Source organism: Fundulus heteroclitus, chromosome 2 (genome assembly GCF_011125445.2).
Source record: "Fundulus heteroclitus isolate FHET01 chromosome 2, MU-UCD_Fhet_4.1, whole genome shotgun sequence".
Lineage (NCBI taxonomy): Eukaryota > Metazoa > Chordata > Actinopteri > Cyprinodontiformes > Fundulidae > Fundulus > Fundulus heteroclitus.
This window is the reverse complement of record NC_046362.1, coordinates 20,780,918-20,798,356: the sequence shown is the minus strand read 5'-3', so window position 1 is coordinate 20,798,356 and position 17,439 is coordinate 20,780,918. Positions and strand designations below refer to the sequence as shown.

At 38.7% G+C, this 17,439-nt stretch overlaps 1 protein-coding gene across 1 annotated transcript in view; it reads right to left on the bottom strand.

Moving 5' to 3' along the window:
- pclob (piccolo presynaptic cytomatrix protein b) overlaps positions 1–17,439 on the bottom strand; it is a 36,153-nt gene that overhangs the window by 4,078 nt on the left and 14,636 nt on the right. The window contains exons 10-22 of the mRNA XM_036150461.1: positions 16,693–16,801; positions 16,422–16,492; positions 16,095–16,330; positions 12,161–12,208; positions 11,907–12,037; positions 10,233–10,259; positions 9,712–9,805; positions 9,156–9,227; positions 4,668–4,974; positions 4,314–4,508; positions 1,975–2,116; positions 1,797–1,855; positions 1,061–1,198 (exon numbers count right to left, since the gene is read on the bottom strand). Of these exons, the coding sequence (XP_036006354.1) occupies positions 1,061–1,198; positions 1,797–1,855; positions 1,975–2,116; positions 4,314–4,508; positions 4,668–4,974; positions 9,156–9,227; positions 9,712–9,805; positions 10,233–10,259; positions 11,907–12,037; positions 12,161–12,208; positions 16,095–16,330; positions 16,422–16,492; positions 16,693–16,801 (1,629 nt within the window). The remainder of the gene's footprint in view (positions 1–1,060; positions 1,199–1,796; positions 1,856–1,974; positions 2,117–4,313; positions 4,509–4,667; positions 4,975–9,155; positions 9,228–9,711; positions 9,806–10,232; positions 10,260–11,906; positions 12,038–12,160; positions 12,209–16,094; positions 16,331–16,421; positions 16,493–16,692; positions 16,802–17,439) is intronic.

Below are 17,439 nucleotides of genomic sequence, written 5' to 3'. Positions count from 1 at the left end.
TACATACATAGATTTACACATTTAAACATACACACATGCTAACATAGTTATGTGCATTTTTACATTCTGTCATAGATACCTAAAGTTCCTTGCAAAACCTTTTTAAAATGTTTATGATTTATCCAAGTTTCAGACAAATTTCAATCAATTTGATTGGGATTTGATATCAATGACCAACGCAAAGTAGTCATAATTGTGATGTGAATGGTACCAGATTCATGTTTTATAAGTTCTGCTCAAAGAAAACATGCAAGGTGCACGGTGTATTCATTTTCAATACTCAAGTAGTTTACTTGTGTGACATGTCTCCACTAGCTTTGAATTTCTAGATACAAAAACATTTGCCCAATCTTCTGTGCAAAGCAGTCAGACTGGACCAAGAACTTTTGTACTCAGTTTTTAAGTGCTTTGGATTCTCAGTGGGATTTAGGTCTGATTTTGAGCACGGCCTTTCAAATCTGTGAATATGCTTTGACCTAAGCTATTCCATTGTAGCTCTGGCTGGATTGGGGATGAGTAATATTAGCCTTCCACCATATATAATGTTTTGCATGTAGGCCAAATAGTTCTACTTTGGCGTTATTTGACCAGAGTATCTTCTTGAACATGTTGCTGTATCTCCTACATGGCATGTGGCAAACTGCACATGGGACTTTCAACAATAGCTTAAATTGTATCACTCTTTCATAAAGGTCAATTTCATTGGAGCACAAATAATAACCATCCTATCAACAGCTTGTCACACCAGAGGTTTGAATCTCTGCACCTCCTCCAGAGTAACCTAAGCCTGCTTTAAACGTCTTCACCTTATCTCTGACTGGCCTGGTGTAGCTTGGAATTCATAGTATTCCTTACAATTATGTAGTACATTTTACTGATTTTTCAGCCAAGTTCTTCAAGAATACACTGATATTTAAGGATTCAAGATGAAAACAAATCAGAAAAAAAGCATAATTACTTTTACAAGGCTCTGTAGATACATACAAACATTCACGGATCCATACAGATGCGTACATGCAATCTTTTAGGTGGCCTACAGAAATATAAAACTTTTTCCAACCTGGCAGGTGGTCCGGGCTTTTGAACTTATAAGTAATATTTCTGCACTGAAGGATTTCCAGGACAAGCTGGTCTCCCTCTGTCTTCACCTCCTTCTTAAGAGCAACCTTAATTTCCCCTATAACTTGAGTTTTACCACCTGATGATAAAAGAAAGAGAAAAAAAGGTCTGTTTGCAATTTGCACATTTCAACATTCTGATGGTCTTGCATTCGCTTCCTGTGGGCAGGTTCTTATTATTACGTTGAAACCCCAATACAACTAAACAGTATGTTAATTATTTATGAAGTTTAAGTCACTAGATTTTAGCCCCTTTGCCTGGCTTCAGAAGACAAGGTGAGTGAAATGTGGAGACATGAGTTACCCAGGCATAGTAATGACTTTTTCACTGTAGTCTGTGTAACAATAGCCAGCTTACAGCCTCACATTACCCAGAGCTTTTTGTTACAAGAGGAAACTAGAGACAAGGGGGTGGAGGGTTTGTGACACGTGAGCTACCGTACATGAAATGTAGATATAGTTATGTCAATGGTGTAGGATGGTTTGACCTTCCGCTGTTTTAAGTCATGCTTTAAGTGATTATGTACAGTTAAGTCTACTCTCTAACAATAAACATTTAACACAACATTTATTTTTTAAACATTATTCAAATGGGGTTTAATGTCTTTAAAAATGCTTCTATACAAATTACCCAGCAGGGGGAGACCTACAATCAAAAAACTGAAAATTGAAGCTTGCCTTCATTCTCTGGAGTGATTTGTTGGTTTTTGTCGGTACCGTTAGGAATAGTCTTACCACTGTAGGAAAAGAACACATGATTTTACCCAAAACCAATATTTGTTATTGCCAGGCTGTTAAAATTACTGCTGGCCGTATAGAGTGCTAATAATAACCAAAATAAAATAAAGTTTCTTACATTCGTGGCACTTGAAAAATGGCACTGTCCACTCCAATGCCGGCCCCTTCATCTCCATCCAGACCACCATAAGCATCTCCTACCAGGCTTGGGGCAGATAACACCACTGACCCTGAGACATCACCCAGTCGGTGTCCCGGTCCTGTGAGTGATGTGATAAAGTGTGGCAGTGAGATTCACTCCATCAGTCAGCCAGTCGGTCATCCTTTCTATCTATGCAAAGCGTCACATTTGCAAGCTTGTCAAAAAGATGAAACTCTACAGCTGACGCTGTCACCTAAAACCTAGACTGAGCATCGCAAACATAAAGAGCAGTTTAAATGACTGGATTGTTAAGGGATGTAAGTTCATAAAAAGCAAATACAGTTGTGTTGAAAATAATAGCAGTGTGTTTAAAAGGGGAATAAATCTCAAAATTGTTATAGTAGTTTTAGCTCCATTCACACAGAACAATAGGAGACACAACACATATTTTTGCAAACCAAAACATTAAAGAAACAATCAAGGAGGAGAATGGAAAATTAGGTTTTTACAAAAGTTAGCAGCGGCACCATTTGTCTTAACAGACGTAAACATTATCTGTGTTAATTGAAAAAGTGAAAGATTAAAATAAAACAGAAAATAAATATCCTTTATTATCCAACAATTGGGAAATTCAGTGACTGTGTACAGCAGGGGTGTCAAGATCCAGTCCTCGAGGGCCGGTGTCCTGAAACTTTTAGAGGTTCCCTGGTCCCACACACCTGAATCAAATGGCACAATAAGCTCCTCAGTGTGCAGTCAGGTTCTTCAGAGTCCTGCTAATTACCTGATTATTTGGCTCAGGCGTGTCGGACCAGGGACACATCTAAAAGTTGCAGGACACCGGCCCTTGAGGACTGGACTTAGACTACTGTGGTGTACAGTGATTAAAAAAATACAACTTTTGCATGTACGTTTGTGCATAAATACAGACTGTCTAGTCTGTTGGGTTGTTTTTGACAAATGAAAAAACAGCAAAAAGCAACAGGAATGTAAACATTTATTCAGTTTGTTGAGAGTCGTGATGGTTATAAATTCTAACAGCTGGTGAGAGGAAGCAGCTTCAATAACGCACCTTTTCACATTTAGGATGCACTGAAGGACAATATATAGTCTCCGGTTTAACACGGATATATATATATATATATATATATATATATATATATATATATATATTTATTTATTATCTGGTTGGTGATATTGCACTGCTATTATTTTGAACACAGGTGTATGTTCACCAAAAACAAAGCAGACACCTAAATCTGAACTCATTGTAAGACAAGTTCAATGTTAGTTAAAAGATTCTTTTTTTAACTGCAGCATAAAGTAGTGGTAGTCGTTTACTATATTAGTCCCATGATTGTGTTCTTGAGTAAATATATATTTGTTTCCTTCTATTTTAGTTTTTACCTTTACAGCTTTACTTTAGGATTGGTTCTATTTAGCAGTGTGTTTAGACAGTACATTTTTCCCATGTTGCCTCACCTTCTCTTGATGGTTCAGCTGTTCACATGAGTTAGCCGAAAGCTTTACTCTCACTGGCCGATGAGTGTAGAGTGAGACTCCAGATGGCTTTTGAAAGCTCTTGGTGTTTCTTGGTATGACTTGGTCAGTCTCACGTTTGTGTCCCGTTTGTTTAAAGTGGCGGGAATAGGATAGGACTGGATGGGGTAGGAAGATGGTGTTCCATTCGTGCCTATCTGTCTTTGTTACTTCTGTGACTTTGTTCTAGGGTTCATTCATGTCAGGCATGCAGAGCAGTACTGTGATACAACAACGTACTTATTAGCTGTAAAAGGGCTGCAGGGGAGTCTGTAACTGCATGCTTGAAAAGCTCCAATAATTGGCAAACTTGCCTAGGAAAGGAATTCCAGTTTAAATTATGTTTATGAAATCCCATATAGTACAATAATTTATTGGTGATATATTTAGTTTTACTTTAATTAAGATATAGAAAAATAAGTTATGTAAGGTGAAGCCATCACAGCTTGGTTTCTACATTCTGGTTGGATTACTTTACTTTAATATAGCTCCTAGTTTTGCTAATGTTCACAGTTTATTATTTACATTTAATAGGGTTTATTATTTTATAAAATGGATTTTAGACTATTATTATCATTGATAACAAAACAATTTGTGCACAGAAATAAACAAATAAAAAAAAAATAACACGGCCCAAGCAGAGTTCATAGGTACACGTTGGGGAGGTTAATGCGGAGCAATTCAGGTTTAATTAAAAAGTCTGAACAAAACTTGCATGCATGGGTAAGAAGGAGGCATGTCATGGAAGCTGTGTCATGCGAAGGGGAAGGATTTACTTGGTTGCAGGCGAGACTGCTGCACGGCAGCCTCTGCGGCAGCAATGGCTATCCCAGCGTCCTCAAGGTGGGCCTGAGTGACACTACTCTTGCTTTGGCTTCGGGAAGGGCCATGGGAGCGCAACTGGCCATCAGAGGAAGACTTGGAGCTGCCTGGGCTGCTGTGGGACTTTTCCAAAGGTAACATTTGCATGTCTGGAGGAAAAGAAATACTCTTTGGCTGATCTGCTTAGTCATTGCAAAATGTTTTGACCGAATGAAGTTTGATCAAGAGTTTACACCCATATTTATGTCAGTGTCACTATTTGATGTAAAGTTTTTAGATATTTGCACTGCAAATTGTATGTATTTTACCTTTGGCTGGATCAGGGAATATTCCATGGCTCCGGCTCTTGATCACAGAGTTTTTAGGGGAATCATGACTAAGATCTCCCTGTCCTGGTACCTGACCCTGTCCCATTCCATGTCCCTGTCCAGACACTGATGTGTGGCCCTGACCTGTGCAATGTCCCTGACCATGACCCTGTCCTGATCCAGACCCTGGTGGAGCTTGGGCAGCATGGTGAGTTCTGCTGTGTTCGATGCTTTCACTCTGCTCTTTCAGAGGTAGCCAGCGGGGAGTGTTGTCCAGCTGGGCTGTGTTTGACAAATCAATCAGAACCTGAAATGCAATAAAGTTCACACACAATGTTACAGTTAAAAAGAATAAGCAGACATATTACACTACATTGTAGAACAATAACATAATACAGTCTTTATAGAAATATGCATACTTGTTAAACCTTGTCACATTTTGCCACATTGCAACTACCAACTCAATGTGTTATTATTGTTTTCTTTTATGACAGACCAACACAAAGTGATGCATCACTGTGACATTAAAGGAAATGTCACATGTAAATATGTAAAGTTGTGACATCCATTTGTATTCAGCAAAACTAAGTCCAAACTTTGCAAAACAAGTATTTTGGGGTATCTCTCTGTGAGCTTTGTGCACCAAGAGACCTTTACCAACTTTTCTGTCCCTGCTATAAAAAAGCATGTAGATGGCATCATGCTGCTCCCATCATGTTTCGTGATGGGGAGAGTGTGTCCAGAATGATGTACTGTGTTAGATTTGAGGGAGTCTCCAAATATTAGTTCCTATAGCAGTCTTCTAAAAAAGCCTTTGTCTTCGTCCCGCCCCACTCCCGCCCCACCCCCTTACGACCACTTTATAACAGCCAGTATGGTGGAGTGCATATGTATTGAACATGAAAATTACTTTCTCAGTTGTGTCTAATATTTCTCTTGACATATTGGTATAGAAAGCCAAGAAGGTAGATGAAATTTGCCAGTACTTAGACAACCTTCTAGCTGAAATGTACAAATATATACCCACTAGTTTAATAGTATCTAATGACCAATAAATCTTTTGACTGAGTCATTGGTAAAGGCAAGGATACCTTCCCAAAATAGGTTTACTGTTGCAAAACATATTAATGGCTAAGTGTTAGGCACCAACATCTCAACCAGAAACAGCGTTGTGTTAATAAGGTTTATTGTGACAAAAAAAAAAAAAAAAAAAATCCTGTTAAGGTTAGGGTTAGGTTGGGTCGTTTGACCAAAAAAGTTTGGTGTAGGGAGTCAACGGCAAGGCACGGGCCAACGCTTGTCACTCATGAGCTCAACCCCCTTTGCCTGCCCAGGTGAGAATATAATAGTCTAAAATATTCTTATTGTCCCTCTTGGACTGCTTTAAAAAAATGTAAAGTTTAATTAGTGCTAAACTTTTTATGATTTAAGAATAAGAGAACTGAGGTAACTGAACACAAGAAAGGCTCCTTTACTGCCTATCTTTAAAATTTCACTTAAAACCTACTATGATTTTTTGGCTTTTACCACTACCGAACCTTAATTTTTGTTTAAAATTAATTTATTTCAAGTATTTTATGGATTGTCTTATTTATTTTTAATTTTATTTTGTTTTTCAATGGATAGGTTTTAGCTCTATACAGGGTTGGTTTAAGGTTAGGGTTAGGCTAAGGTTAGAGGGTTAGGGTTTAGGGTTAGGAATCCAAAGCAAGAACACTAGTCTGAACAGGTGATGCAGACACAAACGCTGGATAATAACTCATACACAGCAATGAGACGATCTGGTGCTGACTGGCTGTGAGAGGTAGGTATTTGTCACAAGGGAAAAAACTTGCAGGTAATTAGAACCATGGTGGTGAAGCTGCTCCACTAATCAGCTGAGTGGGGCAAAGCAGAATGTGGAAGACAGCCATCCAGCTCAAAAAATACAGACATAAGGCAGGCAGCATGACAACTAAAGCCGGCTTCACACTGACTACGTTCCTTGTATGCTCCGTCCTTTCATGGCAAAATGTGCTGAGCAGCTCTCCAAACTGGATTAGTTCATGCATCCAGAAAGCGCCGCCCCCCTCCCTCCTTTATTTTGAAATAATGCGGGATCGGCTTTACACTTCCTGCGTCTGACTTTCTGTCTGGCTCCACTGGTTTTTAGAAATTGACGCATTTCGCTCTGTCATCCGTCACAAATAGACTATCTGTATTTCTGACGGACAAAGGAGGAGAGTTCTCTGTCATGCCGTAGCACCATAACATAATGAAGAATGCATGGATTAAGAGTATGTCTGAATGAGTAAGGAGGACGGATTCAAAATTTTAAAATATTTGAAAATATTTTGGTTCACTATGTTGGATCCACAATCCAGATGTAGGAATTATTTCTCCATAAACCAGCCAAAGCCCCTCATAAGATTTTAGAAAAAAGAACCAAAAGAATAATAATAAGGTTCATGGATTCAGGTACTTACAGATTCACTTCTATAAAGAAAACCCTGATTATTACCTTTAGCTGTCATTGTATACATTTCATATTAAATAATACTGTATATTCTTCAGTGATAGTATCAAGGCCCTCGCCTCTCGCCCATTGAACACTGGAGATAGGCACCAACAACCCCCGCGACCCCATGAGGGATTAAGTGGGTCAGAAAATGGATGGATGGATAGTATCAAGGCGTTGGTTGTTTGTACCTGTAATATCATATAGGTTTGTTTTGCTGTTCTTTTTATATCTCTTTGCAGGTGTAGAAGCAGACTCAGGTGATTTTATATTGCTCTCTCCCTTTCTTCTCCTCTTTCATCTTTTCTATCTTTTAGCATTTTATCTCATCTGTTTCTCTCTTTCTTTTCTTCTTCTACCTTCCTGTAGCACTATGGTGAAACCAGTAAGGTCAATGATTTGCTTTGTGCTAACCTGGCCAGCCAGATTGATAATGTGTAGCACTCTAGTTCTGCACATTATCAATCTGGGACTGCTTCATTTGAATCTGTTTGGGGAAAGGAGGGAATTTCAGCAGAACTCTCCAAGCTGATTGGGCAAAGCAACACCTAGTCCATGCCAACCAAAGGTTGGTTTTAGCCCATCACGGTATCAAATTAAAACGTAAGCAGCAGATGTCATGAGAAACCACAAGAAGGTAAGCTAGTAAAGGCACTTTTTGCTGTTCTACTATCAAAGAAGAAATCGTAGATTCTTACAAAACAGAAATTATAATAGCAGCTACGTGTGCGTCCTCCTGCATTGCCATGTTTAAGTTGGTTTGGTTGTGGGCTCAGTCTCTCTTGCTTTTGTTGCAATCATAGGTCCTGCCTTAAACCTTAATACTGGAATGTGATTGGCTCTAACCGTTTTTGGTTTGGACACATACGGTTGAAGCCGGAGCGGTACAAGATGGATTCTCGTGTGTTTGTGAGAACACACAAATACTGCAAGAATAATCTTGTAGGCAAGGTTAGCATTGTGTAGTTTTTGTATCTGACAATTAAGAATATCATGTGAGATGGGCAGTTATGCTATTCATCTGTGGTCATTTGTCTGGCAGGCTGTATGTTAGTTCTATGAAGCTATTAGTCACAATAATGTACTGGCACATCTTCACATGTCCAAACAAGTCCATCTTTTGACACATAAAGTCCTGATACATATATAAAATATCTGTTTTATTTGTGTGTATTAGACATGGTATCCTTTACAATGTTCTACTGTGTCCTGCTGTGTAGGATGAATCATCACTTTTTTTCGTTATCATACTGATTACCTGACTATCTCAGATTGGAATATCAAATTATATAGACTGTATGAGTGCCATAAAGTGGTCAAATAATTATTCACTAAATTAAAATAAGGACAAATTCCCTGCCATAACAGCCAGTTCAAGCATTCGGCTCACTGAAGTAAATGAGCCTTCATTATTGCTGTCAGACCATCTGCTTAGCACGGCATGACATTAACTTGAGTTATGAGTTATTGTCTGATACTCGCAAAATATTTTTTTTTATTCTGTGGCTCATATGACCAATATATGTGGGGTGTCTGGAGTTGTGGTGCTAAAGCTGTTTAATTTCTTACCAAGTTACAAATTCTGTGTCAGGCTTGTTTATCTGTAGCTCAATGAAATCATAGTAGATCAGCTAAATAGAAAGTAAGCCTGACACAGTATTTAAAGTTGCATGTCTCCATTTGCCAAGGAAACACAAGTCAGATACACAGACGTGTGACAAAGGCATAAGAACTGTTAACGTAGTGCATAAGTAAAATAGCATTACTTGTGTGATGCGTGCTGCATTTTGTACAGCCCATAAGAAGTACCACTGATTAAACCAATTCTGAAGCATGAAGACAAGGGTGACCTTAGAATTAATAAAAAAGAGACACTAATACAATTTAAAAAGAGAAACCATTAAGAAAAGATATGTGAAACAAAGATAACAAAAACCTTATGTCTGAGATACATAAATGTTAAATATTAATAAGATTTTAGAAAAACTTACTTCTCCCAGAAAGTCATTAGAGGAGGATCTGTCATAGTCCCACACTGTTACCTCCAGTGTCTTTTTCTTTAACTGGATAGGGAGAAGGAAAGAAGGCAGATGGTCACAGGCTGAGACGCACCCACTCCATAAGTAAGTGACAGTGAAGAATCTATGTTTATAATTGTATAGCTACGTATGTTTCTTTGTCGTTTTGTGAAATTTTGTCAAACATGTCGGGTATTGAAATCTAGACATAGGATTTATTTATTCAGCGCTGAAAGAGTGAGTCACATTGGATATATTCCGATGTGCATTTATGTGCAAACAGAGATGAACTGTTAATCATCATCACCACTAAGCTATAGACTGTGTGGGAGCTGAAATTTGTACTTCACTTGTGTTTTATAAGTGCTAATAAAATGCTTCATGGGGATGCTAAAAACAACCTAGAATCACTGAATCTGTGTTGGATGGGTATCAGGCTGGGACACTATCATTGCTCAAAGTGAGCTGGAGCACTAAGTCTAACTCCAAAATAACTCCATGAGTGTATATGTGTACATGTGGTGAATACCTGCTCCAAATGGATGTTCTTGTAGATGACAGTTTGGTTCCATTCTGGGTTTGTGGTCTTCTGGGCATACTTGATCCTTCTCTTGTTATCAGCACTGATGATTCATGACATACAGCAATAAAAGTTGTCAGAATTGAATTCAAATTAATAACTAGCTAATAATACACTTACCAGCAAACATTTACTGGTACCAATATACTTAGGTTATGGATTAGATTTGTAAATGTTTGTTAAATGGTCAACACTCAGTGTGACTTCAGAAACAAACAGAATTGCTGTTTATTTTGACCAGGATGCTTTTATGGAATCAAAAAGTCAAAGATTAGAATTTAGGAGTTTTGAGAGTAAGAACCACAGAATGGAGTGATAATGCAGTGATATGTGTTGTCACATAGAGTGAAACAAAGAATATAATTGGACAAACAACAAAGGCCACAACAGAAGGATGGAAAACCACTAGAAAGACATCCCCAAAAGAATAAAATATATCAACTGAAAAGAAAAGATCAGCACCACACTACCTTGCATTCTGGACAACCATGACTTGGCTGAGGGAGTCCAGAAGAGGATGAGGAGGGCAGATTTCACAAACAAGAAAGGCAAACAAAAAAAATACGAAAAACAGTCAGAGAAGCCCAGAGTGCGCAAAGAAAAAGCAGTAAAGGATAGAGATCTGAGGCAATCGATATTTTCTGCATTATGCATCGCTTGTTTTGTGTCCAAATTATATGTCTGATAAGAGCTGAAAAACTCTGACAATGAATCTAAATTGCGGCTGAGATACACTGGATGTACTCTGTTCTGCTTATGTCACATAAATGAATCTACACATGCTCCTCAAACCAACAGTTCTCTAAATGAGCTTTGTTTTTCAACTGAACCTGCAGGTAGAGAGCGAGTGTAATCTCGTAAACAGACCTGATGGGGTCATTATCTAAGAATGGATATTGTTACAGAGCAACTAAAGGCCTTATTGATCCATTCTCGTTATTCATGAGCTCTTGAGAAGAGAGTGGAGCAGACAAAAGAGGAGGAACTCTGGAAACAGTAGGGCAAGTTACAGTGGCTAAATTAGGAAAGATGGTTTCACTGGTTTGGAACTTTTCCAATGTCATGTCACAGTCACACATTATGACGTGTTTTTTTTGGATTTTATGTGAAGTCAACAGACAGTAGTGCATAACTGCACAGTGTAGGTATGGATATATTTTGAATATATATATATATATATATATATATATATATATATATATATATATATATATATATATATATTTTTTTTTTTTTTTTTTTTCTGTCATAGTCTGAAAAATATGAAAAATATTCTGTGCATTTTTTTTCATCCGTGGCTAGTTAATATTTTGCAGAATCAACATCACTGCAACAACAGCTGCATGTTTTTAGGGAGTACCTGTGAGAGTGAAAATTGTTGCTTTCTTTTGTAAAATAGCTCAAGGTCAGTGAGACCAGAAGTTTTTGATGCATGTCACATATTCTAAATTGGATTTCAGCCTGAACTTTTATGGGACAATTCTAAGACATTAATATGCTTTGATCTAAAGCAGTCCATTGGAGCTGTTGCTGTATGTAGCAGTTTCTACCTCATCTTTGCTATAGGACTTGTAGCACACTAAAATGGTACTTTCGTGCAACTTATTTATGCAACTCTTCCATGAAAACCAGAGTTGGGACATATTAGTTATGTCAACATATTCTCCCACTTGAGTTGTAAATTTCCGCAGCTCCTCTAGAGTTAGCATGAGGCTCTTAAAACCACATACACATTAAAAAATTATCTTTAATCATTTTGCAATTTTGCGTCGCTCTATCAAATACATTCCTAATATAACATATAGAAGTTTGGGATTGTAATGAGACAAATCAGTTCAAGGGATGCATAGGCCTATGCAAGGACCATATGTAGCTAATGAAGCAAATTCCACAACCTAGATCTATATAAAATGCTTTGGGCAATTTTGAAATTTGTAAAATCCAAATAAATCTGGAATGCAGTGCAAAAGACTGCCTCATATCATCATGTCCTTCACCCGGACAAACTCAAGTGGTTAGTCAGTGTTATACAGAAGACTTACAAAGTCATAAAAAACTGGGGGAGAGAAAACAAGACAGACTTGAAATCAAATAGGCAACACAGACAAGACCTCAGTGAAAACTGAGGTCCTTTTAGAGCTCACCCTCTCCCTGGTAAAAGGTAGACCTTCACAAAGGGGTCCGAATAACCGTCATTGTCTCGGGGGGCCAAGTTTCTTGCCTGCAGTACGTGTACAATCAGGTTTCCCAGATTTCTGTCATAGTTAATCTGAAGCTGTGGGAAAAAGACAGAGGGGCATGAGATGAATTATACTGCTGGACTATTTTTTTCTATTTGAACCTAGAATAATAAAATCAAAATAGAAATGGCAATTTGTTTTCAGAATATGTTTACTACCTGAATTTCTCCAGTGATGGGATGAGGTGTTTTCATCACCTCTGTTGGCTAAGAAAAAAAAATGGAGTGAAAAAGTGACTATTTTATCCTTATTATAAATTATGAATTAATTAATTATTCAAACAAACACACATCTTGAATTGCCCTACAAAGGAAAATCATCATATGCCACCAAGTATTAACAGAGGTTGCCTGTCACTGGGCCTAAAAACCTATGAAGTGATTTTACCATCTGAGCAGTGTAATTCGCTGGGGAAAAAAAATCCAGCAAAGTTACAGAAGAAAGGCATAGTAGTGTGGTTATGCCATGCCGTTTTATATACTAATTGTTCATTCATTCAATGATACTCAACATGCACTTGAACTGGTATCTTTTATTGCTGTATTATATTGTCTTAATGACTACGGCTATACTTCTTACTATCCTTTCACACAGTACTATAGAAATCTATTTGAAACCTTGCATGTGCAAATTCTTAGTTATCTGGGTCATCGCAACAGCAAACAGGCTTAAATCGGAGGCAACTGGACACCTATCCAGGAGTCTTTGTCAATTCTGGTGGCTCGCACTTGAGCAACCTGTCGTTGGTGCACTGTTGTTTTTAATAACACTCTAAGACAAAGACTGGTTGCTTATTCCGTGGGAGATTATTCCTGTTATCATTACAGTATTTCTCATTGAATGTGTCATCAAATGCATTAGTTACTTATTTTGGGCCTGACTAGCCAAAAAATTGGAAAAATATCAACACACTATCAATAACAAGAGAGCATGGATACACATGATTCCATATACCACAGCATGCCTGCCTAAACGCCATGCAGAAAAACCAATAGGCCAATATTCAAACCCTGTACAATCTTGCTAATTAGATTTTGTTGCTTAGTCCATGGGAGATTATTCCTGTTCTCATTAGGAGTGAAAGTCCGGTTGCCTCCAATTTAAGCCTCCTTGCTATTTGAAACCTTATAGATTTCCTCTGTTTTGGATCATCAAAATGTTTTTAATATTTAAAAATAGCTAAACAGAGTTAAGATAAATGCTTTCAATTCATATTTGAAATCATTAATTAAGTGTGATTTTACACACTTTTCATAAAGTTTTGTTAAATTTCTCTAGTCACATCCAGACTATTGCCAGTAGAATCAAGAAGTTACTGTGAGATAACAAGAAGTTGGTTAAAACATAACACATAATGACCAGATCTGAAAAAAATAAAATAAAATAAAATCAAGAACAAATGAAAAGCTACATGTTTGACATATTAGTCATGACAAGGTTGTTAAGCAATTTTAAAATTTTTGGAGATGCAACAAATCACAGTGATGGCCATTATCTTCAAAAGGAGAAAAAAAAATGGACAAAGGTGAACCTCTCCACGAGTGGCCAACTTAAATTGAAAGCTCGTCCATGGGGTCACAAAAATTATCTGAACAACTTCTAAAGCACTGGCCATCTCAGCGTTCTTTATTCAATAAAAAAAAGACTTGGCAAAAAATTGTCACTGTGGTTAACCATAGCAAACAAACAAACCTACAGTATGTCACATTTAACAGAAAAAAAACATCTTGATGATATCCAGTGCTTTGTGGAAAACATTCTTTGGAACATAAGCTAAACTTTCTGAAAGTTCTGTTAGATCCAGTGTAAAAGTAACAGAATTTTTGTGAAAGGTCATACACATATCGTGAAACATGGTTGTGTTAGTGTGACATTCTCAAGCTGCTTTGCATCTTCAGGACCCGGGTAACTTGCTTTAATTTTGTAGAACCCTGAATTCTATTGTTCAACAGAAAATGTGCAACAGGGCAATTGGATTCAGATTCCAAAAACTTTATTATTCAAGCAGGGTAATTCCATTACAGAAATCAATTTCAAGGAATAAATACTATACATGTTTTTTATTGGATTATATATGATCCAAAGCATACCAGGACGTCCATCTCCGGATAGCTACAGAAAAACTGAAAAAGGAAGGCTTTGGAGTGGCCAAGTAAGAGTCTGAACTTAAATCCAAATGAGATGCTTTGGTATGATGTTAAACTGGTCATTCCTGCTCAAAAACGCTGCAATTAGGCTTAATTAAACAACTATTCAAATAATGTGCAAATAATTGCCAGTTATAGCAAGCATCTCATGGTCGTTATTTGGTTTAGGGGACATTTTGTATTTTTATTACATTTTTGTCTGACGTTTATATTCATTTGATGATCTGAAACACTTTAGTATGACATAAGGAAAAAAATACACAGCAGTGTAAACTTATTGCGCTTGTTTTGAATTTTCTCATTTCAATTAAAAACATCAGATCACTAGTGAGAGTGGAGGAATGTTGCACATGTCAGCCCTCAGGGGTGTAGCAGCTGATTGGGGGGGTGCCTGGGTTTTGGGAACATGTGGGGGGGGGGGGGGTTCTGGTGGGTCCAGCACCAGGGTCTGGGGTGGTGCTTTGGGGGCCTCGAGGCGGCCTCCGGTGACCACTTACGATTCTCTTGGGGGTTTCTGTGCTAGCGGACGTGGGTTACTCGCCTGGTAGCTGTGCTGCTCCTGGTGGGTCTGGGTCTCGGGGTTCCTTGGATGTGTTGCCCTTGGGCGGGTGTCCTGGCAAGGGCTTGGGTTCTGTGGAGTATGCTGCTGGGGGTTTGGACCAGTGCATACCCGGGTGTCTGGCCCTACCCAGGAACTCTGGTGCGCTAGTGGGCCTTGGGGCCTGTCGGGCTGGGAGGGAGGTATGGACATTAACATCTCACGGCAGATGCTCTCCCCTTCAGGGAGTGCATTCTGTTAGTGGGGGGAAGGGAGGGGGTGGGGGTGGGGTGAACCCAGCCTGTGTATTGTGTAGCCCTCACCCCGGTGGCTTCCTGTGCCTCCATTCACATACACTTCAGAACAACATGAAATAACATGACATTTGAGTTGATCGTCTAGGCTGGGATCAGGGTGAGGTGTAAGGGCACGACCGGGTAGGCTCAGGTTGTGTTGGTCTCTCTCCCGCCCCCCGCATCCTGATGATAGGGTTCACCTCCTGGGTTTGGGGGCTGGATACCCATCTGGGGTGCCGGTGCCTGGACCTGGGAATATAGGATGTGTGTGGGGAGTGTAGGTGTGTGTACAGAGTCCCTTTTTTATGTGTAGGAGTGTTTGCATGTGGGGGCATTAGGGTGGGAACATGTGAATGTGACTGTGTACCTGGTTTTCTGTTTGTCTTTTTGTTAGGTTGGGTTTGGGGTGCCCCCTCTCCTGGGACATCTCAGGTTCTGGTTTCCCCGGCGTCTGCCTAGGTGCTCTGGGGAGTGATTATGGTTCCTCATAATCACTATTAAGGATAAACCTTACATACACAAGGCACTCTCGCAAACACTTAAAGTGGCTCAGATTCAGGTGCTTACAGATTCACATTTATACAGAAAACCCCAATTATTATCTTTAGCTGTCACTTTACACATTTCATATTAAATAATAATCTGTATTCTTCAGTGACTGTATCAAGGTGTTGGTTGTTTATACCTGTAATACTTTATTAGTTTGTTTTGCCATTTCGTTTTATATATCTCTTTGCAGGTGTAGAAGCAGACTCAGAGAATGTTACAGTGCTCTCTACTTTTACTCTCCTCTTTTGTTTTTCACATTTTCTTCCTTTTAGCATTTTGTCTCATCTTTTTCTTTTCTTTTCTATCTTCTGCCTTCCTGTTTCTGGGTCCATTGGACATGAAATAGTCCCCAGAATAAAATCTAATAAAGCTTTTTGTGTATATATAATTAAGCAGAGCACTATGGCAAAAGCAATAATGCTCCACTTATGAAAGTAAAATCTGTTGGGCTCTCTTTGACATTAAGACAGCAATTCTTAATGCTACACTGCCAGACAAGACACGTTAAAAAACACAGCTCAGATCACTGCTGCTGTGAGCAGCCTTTTAAGACGTGAGCTACCTTGTGTCGCTGTTTCTTATTGATAGCAGGTGATGCTGGCTGGCCAGGGCTTGGAACCCCACTGGAGGCTGCTGACCCAGGGCCCGAGTGAAGGAGGGCAGAACGCTCTAGTGCAGAGAGGACCCCCAAGCCCCCAGGTCCTGTTCCTGCTATCTCAGGAGTTTGCTGCTGGGACACCTTTTGGAGCTCTGCAGCTAACTGTTTAGGATCCACACCAGGGGATCTCTGGCCACCTCCTGAGAGAAAAAATTACCATAATTAATGCTGTATTCATGTAGTTTAGGTAAACACACACATATATGTACATCAATAACTATTTATGCGTACCAGCCTTAAGCTGGACATGGTGCTCCAGAGCCTGTGGGTGCTCGGGGTCAGACAGCATATTAAGGTCACTGCTTGGAACCAGAGATACAATTATAGAATTACAAGACGTGCCTTGGTAATAACAACTCAAACATTGAAAATCAGACAGATGAAGAGTTAGAATAATTCAGATGAACAGGACTTTTGATCAAATGTGCAAAGAACCCTTGTCACAACAAAATAAATTAAAATACAGATTAGACAGGGGGATAAACATTGTCATGTTACTCACAGTCTCACACAGAGCTCCGCCTCTGCACAAGGCTTGCCCATAATGCATTGCACTTCTTCGTAAGTCTTCCCTGTTAGAGGAACTCCATTCCACTCCAACACTTGCATTCCTGCGACAGTGTCAAGCCAAGTGAAAGACAAAATGCCTGTTTCAGTTTTCAGGGTTTTTATTTCAAGCTTCTGTTGACTGTGTTTTTTTTTCCTAACCTATATAAAAACACTAGCTCACAAAGTCATATGATTAGAAGGTGCTCAGTATCAGTTGCTTTACTTCCTAGATAAGCTTATCTATTTTACCAATTGCCTTACTTACATACATTTTAGTGTATGTAAGTAAGGCAATTGGTTACATTTACATGATATACTCAGGGGTCTTGTTTCAGGTTGGTGATTGACATTTGTTCAATTGTTTTCATTGCATAAAAGTATGTGTGGGAACAATACAGTGTAATGTGCTTACACTGATTTAATTGGAAAAATCCACAAAAAGTTAAAATGTGGGAAGAGGTGTTAATCAGACTACAGGGGCTTGTGGTTATATTTTCACATATATTTAGAATTTTAGATTATTGTTTTTTTATATGAATTTCACATTTTCTTTTACAGAATTCAGGTTTGCACAACCAGTGTAATGTTGACCAAAATAATGTGTCCTGCTTCCAGAGGCTTTTACTTTGAAAACATTATTGAAGCAACGTATACTCAGGTAGATCTTCTTATCAAATTTGTGTCAAAGATTTTGGGCTTT